Consider the following 12330-nt stretch of genomic DNA (forward strand, 5'->3'; position numbering starts at 1 on the left):
TCTACGTGCTGGAAACTACCTCCTCGCCACAAGCCTGCGTTATGGTGTGACACGGCCTTAACCAAAGAGATTATCTCTTACACAGTAGGCATGACAGGAAAATCACCTGTCATGGTAGACAAACTGGACAGACTTACACACCTCCACTATGTAAACACCTATCCATGATCATGCAAGAGAAATAAATAAAGTGCAAAAGTTCTTTGACTGGCAGAATACAACAACCAAATCAACACTGGAGGATGCTACAACACATTGTTTTTTTAAAATTTTATTTATTTATTTATTTTTCTATTTATTTATTTATTCTTATTTTTTTTTTTATTATCATTAGTATTATTATTATCTTTTTTTTCTTTTCTTTTTTTTTTTTTTGGGGGGGGGGGGGTATTATGTAGAGCTTGTCATTAGCAGTAGCCGGGGGCAAATAAAAATTGGTGTTGGTCCACCAAATTAAGCAAAGGAAGGTTCTTGACGGCCAGATAGGGCAAGTGAGATTCAAAATTGATTATGCTTGCTTTTATTTCTGGCCACTGCACATCCTTTTGGAGCCAGCATAAGTTCATATTTAAAGATCTTATTGGCCTGGGCAGATCACCAGAGAGAGAGAAAAAAAAAAATGTATATATGTATGGACAGACAACAGAAGAAATTAGCATACATGTATTTTTCTTCCAACATTAGTCAAACATTATTCAGCGCTTAATGTGTCATGGGACTCTTCAAAAAGATTTGCATTGCCATGCTTCTCATCTGGAGTGGTCTAGGGGGCATAGATATACACATGTAAACACAGTCATCCATTATTAAACAATGCTTGATACTCAAATACAGCAAACAAGCAAACAAACAAACAGACAGACAATACAAGCAAATCTTGGTAGCTTTTCAGGAGAAGACATCACAAAAAGGGGAATTCCCTTCAACACATGTTCAACAGTACGCATACTCTGCCACTCATTACACCATGCTCGAAACACCAACCACTACAGACAATGAACATAAAAGACACACAAACAAAAGAACAAAGTCACAATTTAGTCCAGATAACGTTGTCATGTGTACACATCTTGCAGATCATTTATTGGTACAAGCCATGCCAGACTTGAAGTGCTGCAAATTATAACGACACGGAGCTAAAATGCCGACATGCAAGCTCAACAGTTGTTATATAATCTGAAAGAGCAAAGAGGACAGACCACTCCGTATCAGACATCATTTTCTAGGCCTTAAATACTGCACAAAATAAAACGAAACTAACAGAACAATATACACATATTGGACGTAAACTCTACAACAAAACTACAAACTGCAGACCCATCCATACCAGTGCATTATCAAAAACTTGTCTCTTATAAGGGGCGTTTGTAGCTCAGTTTTGAAAGTTGGGTGAGTCTTTTGCAAGTAAGGTTTACAGAATGAAGGAACTTTAAACATATTGTCAAAAAGAGAACAAAACATGAAGATCCTCAATGTTCTGGCAAAGATTAATTGGTCAATTACCATGCCATCAATTCTGGTTAATGCCAAACATCCAGGTTTAACAAATCTGAATCAATCTTTTTCCAAAGTTTGCAGCATTAGACAGAGATTCCTTAATATCTGATTGTCTGTTGCGCAGTCTGACATTATGGCGGAATGAGAGGGTGACAGATATATTCAAGGAACACATGATACCAAGGAACGAGAAATATGAAGTGACGTTGACATACTTTTTTTCATGATTTTGCAGAGTTAAATCTTGTGAATTCCTCTACCCGAAAGTAAAAACAAAATATATACAAGCAAAGCGTCCTTAAACCCTCCATATCATCAACTCATTTGTATGGGTTGGGACATGTTCAGTTAGTGATAAGAGAGGGTGTTGTACAACATGAATAGCCTTCAGAAACACAAGCTGTTATGTGTCTGACATACCTACTGAAACCAGTTATGCACAATGTGCACATTGGGTCTATGATTGGGAAAAGGTTCTTTAAATGCCTACGTGTACCACAATACAAGCATGGCAGGAATTCTCCACGAGAGTATGTATTCAGGAAATGTGAAAGCAGTATGGTTGGTTACAATAAGTAACTGTCAGAAAGGCAAAGACATTTTTGATAATTTCTGTGAAAAACAAAGAACAAAAAACAAAAAACAAAACAGAAAAATCCCAAAACACACAAATGCGTAGACACAATAACAAGGCCACATGCACGTATGTAGTGTACAAACACAGCATACATAGATAGTATAAGAAAAGTATCAACTACTCATCTGACAAAGCTGCTTGAAACATGATACGAAAACTTTCTAACACTTTCCATGGAACTTTTTTTCCAATACCCTGTTGTATTGCTTGGACCTGACAACTTGAAACTTTGTTTCTTGTACCACCATTATTCATTATCGTTGTACCATCAAATCGTCACAAGCCTGTAGCATATCTTCCTCCTTCTTTAACGGTCAAGCCACAGTGTTCCTAAGCAACTGCAATATATAACTGTTGTAGTATGCATGTGTCATTTCGTAATCCATGTGACATTATTAATGCTGACTCTATCTTTAAACAATCAACGGCACATACACCTGTACATTGTAGTACACAAAACCCATCTCAGCCACGACTCTGGGATTGGAATGAAGCGGTCAAATCTGAACACAAACTTTCCATGCCAAGCTGATTTAATGTAGTAAAGTAAACATTAAATATAAACTCTGGTATAAGCAGGAATGTCTTAAATGAAACAGACATCAGTAAGAGATCCAGTTTGCTATGGGAAGCTGGATACTGATTAAAAAAATTAAACAGGAATGATAGCAACGTCGATAGTTTACAAACGTTTCAGTAAAGATTAAAAAAATGAAAGAACATTTGTAATAGCAGGCTATGGTGTGGCACTTCTTGTGATGAAAGATACTAAGTGAAAACATGTTGAGCTAAAATAGAGATTGACTGAGGAATGTGTGTGTATGGTGGGAATGGTTTTCAATGCGTACCCTTGCGTAGAAAACAAAATCATGAAGCATGATTTGGCTCTAATTTACCTCGATTTACATCACATTTTTCTCATAATCATGACAATAGTAGGCAACATGCATTACCAACTTCAATCAATGCTTTGAGCAATTTACCTAAATCACTCATAGAAGAAGAAAAATAAACTAGAAATATTTTCATTTGCTCTTTACAGAACGGGTCGATCTAAATAAATTGATTCATACAACCTACATAAGTGTAAGAGCTACAAATGCAGTAAAGTTTCTACCATCTGTATTACAGTGTGGCGAGAAGACTATCACAGCCATTCTACTAGACACAGTCAGACCTGTGAATGCCTTTGTGTTTTATACCAAACAGAGCATGGGATGTGAACCCGAACAAGTTGAGAGTGATAATTACATTACCATAAAACATGAAAGACTAAGTAGTCTATACCTCCAGCGGTGTCTAAATACTGTTCAAAGTTACACAATATTCATATTGACTCCAACTGTACACACTATGCTGCCATATTAGTAAGGTTATATAGTGATGCTGTGCACAAAATCAAGCCTGCCCTGTATCAATGTAAATTTTGAAATCATGAAAAGGATTCCAATGTAAGGCCCAACAACAACAGCAACAAAAAAGAGCTGTTTCCTAATACATTGTTGAAAGTAGCAAAGACCCTTTCACCAGTCTGTAGACATAACAGCATATTCCCTTCTATCACATAAATATTTAGAACATTTAGAAACAATTCCCAAAAGACTTTGTCTCGACTTAAGCTGTTTAATCAGAGGGAAAGTCGCAACTTACACACTCAGAAATAGATAGGACTTGCAGATAACTTGTCCAGATATAACAGGTTTTGTTTCTTAACCCGTTGAAGACGAGTCCCAAGTCTACTCGGGCAGGTGTTTATGGGAAAATGCGTGTTGTAGCAAAATCAATCTCTCCTCAACAGGTTAATATTACACTCGGCATTTGAGGGCTATTTACTTAAAAAGGATATATCATACAGGCATATTGTGCTGGGTAAAGAGGAACACACACGCGCGCACACCCACACACACCAATATTATAGACGCGGATAAGAATGCGCCACTTATGATTATGGACCCAGATAACATGCATTTCACTGCAAAATTGACTAGAATGATACATCTTTGTGGGAATGGCATCGACATCAGAAAACAAGTAATCATCTTTTTTTCCACACATGTTGTAAAACAATATTCATACAGAGATGTAGAATCTACAATGAAAAAAAAAAAAATAACATGAAATATTAAATCAAAATGTCAGCTCGCTTTTATTTTTGCAACACAAACCCTGGTTCTTCCATACGACATATATACGACACTATATGCATGCCTTGAAACATACGCATCATCCTGCACGAAAATATAACTATACAATGTGACTTTTGTATCTTTGTAACATAAACAACTTTCTCTTATTCACATTACCTCTACACCTCTCTATGGATGATATTTGAAATGACAGTAACTATCAACAAAACACCTTAAGTTATACTGAGTACATATTTTTTGCATTGATATTGATCACTTCAAAAAATAGACTTCCTGTTGAATGATCTGACCCTTTGGCATTAATGCCACTCAATACCTTTTACATGTTGACAGATATTCAGCATACACGTACAGTGTAGTTGCATTTGGATGCAAGCACGTAGCCACATAAAACTGACTTCACCCATACCCACTGTATTCTACTAGGGTAAGGGAAAACCAAAAGATACAATGGACAACTACATGGTATCTCAAAATACATTCTGTACATATGCAAAAATTCTCCATGTACAAGAAGAGAATGGAAAACGTATCCAAATTCCATGCCATTTCCTCGCGGTTATTAATTTGTGAGTTTATAGCAACAAAATATTGTGCAACTACAGCTGTACACATTCTATAACCCTTACAAAAGAAAATAAAGAGGAAAAAAAGGTGTAAATTTAGTGCATGATTATAATAGCATTGTACAAACATCATAATGTAGTATAAGTCTTTTTGGTTGTTTTCTTGCAAAAGGCTTACATTTTTTATTTCCCCACCGGTATTGGAGGATCCATCTTACGGTCACCATCTATTTTGAGTTTTCTCTCTCCGTGCCCAGGGCGAGCGCCATGAGACAGGCGAAGATCGTCATGACCATCTTGGGCTTGACTTCCACGATGTCCTCGGGGAGGGCGTAGACCATGGCGCCCCGCTTGCGGGCGATGGAGATGGTGTACTGGGCATTCTGCAGCCGATTCTGGTACACTTGCTGCATGGGGGGTGGGTGGGGGGGGGGGGGATAGGAGATGATTAGAAAACACAATCAATCACGTATCAAAATCAGGTACAGCCAAAGAGGAACCGACTAGAAACATTTTTGAAACGGTTGAGATACATAATCCAAACACAAAGGAAAGCAAATTGGTTCTAGCAAAACAGTGGGCCCAACCTTTTTATTAGTTCCTCTTCGTTTTTTGGATATCTCAGCAATATCAATCCAATTTTCATCATATAAACTTTGAATTCCTCGTAGAATATTGCAAGCTACGCTCTTTAATACTTCATTTTTTTCAAATTGGTTTCTAATCACCTTGCAAAAAGTTACCATGTACACATGAATCACCATCTCAACCGAGAATATACCATCCTTTAAAGGAGTGGGGTTGTATCAAAGAGCAGGGTTGTATTAAAAGCAAAGACGCTTCACTGAAAAGACAGGAAAGTGCGCGCTAATCCTGTACAAAACAAATGGACAGCGTGCGGTCCTCAAGCATATTACTCACATCACTAGAGACCACTCAAAGACCCTTGATAAACAACAACTTCAAAGACAGCGCGTCTCAGGTGATGTGCGTCTTTGCCTGAGACGCGCTGTCTTTGAAGTTGTTGTAGTTGTTTATCAAGCGTCTTTGAGGGAGTGTAGCCTGAACTCTATTTTTAGATCATGTTGTTGCCAAATTTTTACATCCACAAAATAATCTTAATTACTTTAAAATTTCGTTCTTTAAAATAATCCCCTTAACTGAAAAAAAGCTACGACTATAATTTTAAAATCTTTTTAAAGATGATAAATATACCACTACCTTTGGAAATGAATGATGTTCCTAGGTGTACTGAGTTTGTACTTAGCTCTCTTTTGTATCGTCATGTAGCGTAGCCATTTTGTTTCCATTTTTATCACACGCCTTTCTATCTTCTTAACTCTACTATCTTTGGTTGTAAGGGAGGAAAAGTACGGGTTTCCAGGGATGGCAATTGAAGGATGGGGTTGTGAGGGTGGGGTTGCAAGGAAGGGGTGATATAGGCGGAATTATAGGTGGACTCAATGAGGAAATGCACACTACTATAAAGAAGAATTTAATATGAATATATCTTATTGGTATAATAAATTGGTGCTGTCATACTTTTTTTTATTTTTATTTTTTTTTTATTAATCAATTTATTATTTTTTTTGTTCCAGTGTTCCACGTCTTAGAAGTTTGGCTTTTTGAATAGTAGAACACTGTTTTCCATCGCTATGATTCTTGACTATTTTGTTGCCATGACAAAGTGCATTGTATCTTTTTTTTTAATGACATCATTCGTGCATATACTTTATATTGTATTTGAAAAAAAAAAAAAAAACTGCCCTTATCAGACGAATGAAAGACAAACCGACGACTTGTACCGCTTTGAATCATGTTCTCTCTCTTTCTTTTTCTTTTCTTTTTGAAGATGGAAATAAATAAACTATTGAATTGAACTGAATTGAGTGGAGTTCTAAGGGTGGAGTTGTAAGAGTGGAGTGAGGGGGAGGGGGGAGGAGGGAGGGATCATTCAAACGTACGTCATCATCCTCGGCTCCCTCGTTGGGGTCGATGTAGAGGTCGTAGTTGATGCTGCCAGGAGAGATGGCGTCCACGAGGTCCATGATGACACGGCCGTTGCCGATCACCGGATCTTGGAAGGACTTGATGCGCGAGTCCTTGCCTGCTTGCTCAAGCTGTTCTCACCAGGGGCAGAAATCAAGCAGAATGACGGAAAAGGAAATTCAATTCAATTCAATTCATTTTCATATTTCTCTGTGAAAACAAAATATACATCAAATATACATGCAGCAAAATGAAATAATACATGATATCCAGCCAGGAGGCATGATAGAATATTGCAAACATATAGACCATAGTGGTTGACCCATGAAAGGTGGAATCTGAGAATGCTAAACGAAATATGATGGAACCTTTAAAGTTACCCTAACTTTACATCTTTTAAACATTTTTTGAATGGGTTGAGATGGTCCTATTTGAACAAGTATCAAAAAAAGCTTAGAGCTTACACTTTTAAGCGAATCTATGTAGAAAAGTTAACATTTCGCTTCCTTTTTTTATTGGTTCCAAGCTGGGCGGTCACATTTTAAATTTTGATTCCACGGAATTGAAACACGCTAAATTCATCTTCTCACCCGTGCATGAAAAATCACTCATGCCGAAATTTCCACTTTCACAATACTTGTCTATATCCATACCTGAAGATGTCCATAAAAAGTTCCCATCACCGGCACATTCATTTGTACAACATACCATTTTTTTTCTTCTTCTTTCTCATATTTTGATGCTGTCATTTCATCTTGTTTGTCTATAAAAAGCAAGACATACTTGACACAGCTACATGTTTTGTAACCCCACCGGGCCCCATTTCATAAAAGATGTTTTATAGGATAGCAACTCTTGCTGTAATGGCAACTTCCCACAGCAACAGCTAATCAGAAAGCTGGATTCTTGTCGTTACCATGACAACTGCCATTCTAGCAAGAGTTGCTATCATATCAACTTATTATTATTTCATTTCATTAATACGGGTGGCGCCGTCAGTAATTAAGTACTGTTTTCCAGGGGGCCCTTTTTAATGAAATGGGAGTCAGATTCATGTGGAGAATCCAATAAATGTACCTTTTGGTTGGCCCAGTCCACAATCTCTGCATCGGTGACGGCCTTCTCAGAGCCGCTGATGTTCTGCAACATGCGGAGTGTGTAGGCCCTCATCAGCTGCCACACCAGGGCTGGATGGAAGGAAATATCGACCGCTGTCATCACCATTCTTTTCACTTTTTGATAAAAGCATGCTTGCACTTTTCTCGCATATTTAAAGGAAAGAGCACTTTTGACTATTATTCGCGAGGTTTTTATTTTCGCAAGTCAGGTGCTATTTGCGAAATTAAAGACACCCAAAAATATTGACTCTAATCCCGATATGAATGTGACGTACACGTGTACACTTCTCCTTTTAGTACACGAGACTCCACGATCGTGAATTAACCACTCGCGAAAGCATCTTCCGATTCGCAAAAATGTAGACTCGTGAAATATATGGCGTATACAGTATTAAATAGCTCTTTCAGAAAGCAGGGGAAATAATATTACCCCTCATTAACATAAAGTACAATGCCCGCTACAAGTGAAAATTGTATATGTATAATGATATACTTGTTTTATTTTGTTTTTAATTGGCAATCTGCGAGCGGTGATTCTCTGTATGAATAGACTCAATGGAGCATAAGTTGAAAATCTTCAGGAGTGCTCCTGAGCCCACCTTTGTGTATAAATGAAGTATAAGCCAACTCTATCTCCCTCTCTCTCTCTCTCCCTCTTTCTCTAACATACCGAGGGTCAGCTTGTCGTTGCCGTCATTGATGTCCTTGCCCCCGATACCGACCAGGGAGAACTTCATCTGGCGGCCGAGCTCGATGCAGTAGTTGCAGTTCTCCACCTTCTTCATGTTGCCGCCCATCTTCTTCAGCTTCTCGCCCTGATTCACCTTGTCCCAGTTCACCATCCCCGGCGAGCAGATATCAATCAACTATAAAAGGGTCAATGAGGTCAAAGGGTCAAAAGGTCAAAAGGCTAAGTACAGTAAAGTATAGTCCCAGTTCATCATCCAAGGACAGCAGACCTCAATCAAATGAAATTGTATTATACAATAAAAGGGCAATCAAAGGGCAATGATGCAATCATACAATCTAACTGCACCATCCCAGGTTAGCAGATGTCAATCAACTATAAAACATTAACAAAGGTCAAAGGTCAAAAGTCAAAAGGCTAAAGAATCACACAGTCACAGTTCACTATCTAAGGCAAGCAGACCTCAATCAAATATATCATACGGTCAAAGGTCAAGGAATTCACCATCCCAGGCTAGCAGATGTCAATCATTTAAGGTCAATAGGTCAGAAGGTCAACTTATCACATTAAAAAATCAAACATACACATATCAAGATACATTGTATAATTATATATTTTCTGGATTTATTTTTCTTTTTCATGACGAAAGAGAGATAAAGGAACCTACAAAATGAACATGCTCTCCTTAGCAGAAAGAAGAGAATCAAAGTAAAGTTGAGTGAGCCCCACCTGTAGCAAGACTAGCCCGTTGCACAGGTCCGAGTACAGATAGTTGACGTGAGGTTTGACGTTCAAACTATTCATCCAGTTTCGGAATGCTGCAATCAAACATACAGACATTTGACAACATTATCATCCACCCATGTCATTCCATATAAAAGCTAGCACGGAGTGCATTACTAGCCCAACAAAAGAAAAAGGGAAAAGAAGAAGAAAAATGAAGAAGAAGTGGAAAAGAAAGACATATAAGAAGAAAAAGAAAATGACCCAATAGTCGACTGAACAAGTCAGATTCATCAGACTGCGATCCGATGCATTTTGGTAGGTGTCCAGAAGGCACAATTTTGCTTCCGATTGAATTGACCGATGAGAAAAAATCTCTGTGTGGAATAGAGGTATCAGCATTTACTACTTTCTGCACGGCTGTTTTCAACTGCTCTTCTTGAAAACTATATCATGTCTTGCAAAGTGCGTGGTTGGAAAGGTCATTGCAAACTAGTGCTAACTATGAACTGGCTTATTGTGTCACATCATGACCGTTCTCCTTTCATAATAAATCTATAAACCGATTCTGTGACGCGCTATGTGTATTTTTGGCATGGGCAGCGTCATTACCGAGGTGTCTTAGCCGACCCCCCCCCCCCTCCCCTCTTCCCCAACCCCTTCCGCGCGTGGAATGAAAAACTGATGCATGGTTGCTTTTCTAATAGCCAATGGGCGTCCCGTACTTAGTGCGCGAATGCTTGCTTAGTGCGCGAACCTTTGTTACAAGTGCATGATAAACATGTTGCCCGGGGGTGGGGGAGAGGAGGGGGGGGGGTCGGCTAAGACACCTCCAAATGAGCTCATGGCTGCGCCCAGTGCCACAAATTGTCTGCTGCCCTCAACAAACCCGAATCGGTCTATAAAGTGGGCTAGGTAATCTACACACAGGTCAATTATTGGAGGGACTACACAATGCTGATGAAAAAAAAAGCTTGTCAAGTTAATAGCTACGTGCCAAAGGCACATGAAAACTTTTTAAGCGTTAAAGGGGATGGCCAGTTACCGATCAGTGGGAATCAGTGGGAATGCTGTGGGGATGCTGCGGGGATGATTGTTCCAATCCTTGTTGGATTGATTTAAGAGTACATTATATATCTACTGTTGTGTGAAAATTATTTGCTTCAGAATGGTCTCATATTCAAGTAATGTGCAGATTAATGCCCCGTCACTGACCAGGCACACTAACCTGGAAACATTAAACTGCACATCACTTGAATATGAGACCATTCTGAAGCAAATAATTTTTCACACAACAGTAGATATATACAATTCAATGTACTCTTAAATGAATCCCACAAGGATTGGAACAATCATCCTCCAGCATTCCCACTGATCAGTTACTAGCCATCCCCTTTAACTAGTGAATAGATGAAAACTCTGAAACATCTCATCAGGGTTCTTTGGTGTCGTTTTTATTATGGTAGCAAAAATCAAATTCAATATAATAAAATAATGAGAATATGAAAAAACAAAAACAAAAAATGCAATGGATACCCCATCATTCAATCAAATTCAATACAATAAGATATTGAGAAAATAACACACAAAAAAACAAGAAAAAAAAAATGCAGTGGATAGCCCATTATTAGAACTGGCAACATAGAGACCACTAGTCTTCCATGGGGCCTGGTCTCCATGGTAACAAGTTGGGATGCAGTACTTACTCTTCTCTTCCCTCGTCTCCTCAACCTCCTCGTACTCAATCTCTCCTGGAGGCTCCAAACCGGGGTGGTGGTTGAAGAGATTTGCCACGAAGGCCATGTTCAGCTTGGAATTTCCTGCAACGATGTCCTACAATGAAAAATGTTTAATTATTATTTCATTTCTTTTTATCATTATTTTTTTTTATTTCTGATACATTTATGTTGTATTTTATATCCACATGGACCTGCGGAAGAACAGTCTCCGGACTGAAGTATGTGTTGTGCTTAAATAAAGGAATGAAAGGAAATGAAAACTATTACTGTTACTAGTAGCACCGTGTTCGAAGGGAATAAAGTGGTTGAAATCGGTAGATGATTGGTACAGACAGGTGGTCACTGTAGTAGGTTTGACTGTACAATGTATGGTGACCAAGGTACCTTGGCTGTGACTAAAGTATCTTAGCTGTGACTAACATACCTTGGCTGTGACTAACGTATCTTAGCTGTGACTAACGTACCTTGGCTGTGACTAACGTACCTCGGCTGTGACTAACGTACCTTGGCTGTGACTAAAGTACCTTGGATGTGACTAACATACCTTGGCTGTGGCTAACGATCCTTGGCTGTGACTAACACACATTGGCTGTGACTAACGTACCTTAGCTGTGACTAACAGACATTGGCTGTGACTAATGTACCTTAGCTGTGACTAACACACATTGGCTGTGGACTAACGTACCTTAGCTGTGACTAATATACTTTGGCTGTGACTAACGTACCTTGGATATGACTAATATACCTTGGCTGTGACTAACATATCTTGGCTGTGACTAACATATCTTGGATGTGACTAACGTACCTTGGCTGTGGCTAATGTACCTAGGCTGTGACTAACGTACCTTGGCTGTGGCTAACGTACCTTGGCTGTGACTAACGTACCTTGGTGATAGCTGTGACTAACTTACCTTGGGTGTGACAAACGCCTTGCAGCCGAGAAGGTCAGCATTTCCCAACACCAGCTCTGCCCGCCTCTCCATATTTGATTGCTGGAGAAAGAAAATGAAAGAAAAACAGAAAATAAAGACAGAAATAGTAAGACAAAAAAACAGAGTTACGAGGAGGGACAGAAAAAGACAGAGAGGCAGAGAGAGAGAGAGAGAGAGACAGAAAGAGGGAGAAAGAGAGAAAAAAATACAAACATTCCCGTCAAGCTTTTGATAGCTTATGACGATCCACACAAAATGTATGTACACAATTTGTACAAACCATGTGCATAATTA

At 38.8% G+C, this 12330-nt stretch overlaps 1 protein-coding gene across 1 annotated transcript in view; it reads right to left on the minus strand.

Moving 5' to 3' along the window:
• Positions 1–1398: 1398 nt before the first annotated feature.
• Positions 1399–12330, minus strand: part of LOC139723616 (plastin-3-like) — a 68069-nt gene continuing 57137 nt past the window's right edge. The window contains exons 9-15 of the mRNA XM_071634845.1: positions 12016–12081; positions 11072–11198; positions 9372–9460; positions 8625–8820; positions 7914–8023; positions 6812–6967; positions 1399–5254 (exon numbers count right to left, since the gene is read on the minus strand). Of these exons, the coding sequence (XP_071490946.1) occupies positions 5075–5254; positions 6812–6967; positions 7914–8023; positions 8625–8820; positions 9372–9460; positions 11072–11198; positions 12016–12081 (924 nt within the window). The 3' untranslated portion in view covers positions 1399–5074. The remainder of the gene's footprint in view (positions 5255–6811; positions 6968–7913; positions 8024–8624; positions 8821–9371; positions 9461–11071; positions 11199–12015; positions 12082–12330) is intronic.

The sequence above is a fragment of the Diadema antillarum genome, unplaced genomic scaffold (genome assembly GCF_040938485.1).
Source record: "Diadema antillarum isolate AM-2024a unplaced genomic scaffold, OU_Dant_1.0 scf00000196, whole genome shotgun sequence".
Classification (NCBI taxonomy): Eukaryota; Metazoa; Echinodermata; class Echinoidea; order Diadematoida; family Diadematidae; genus Diadema; species Diadema antillarum.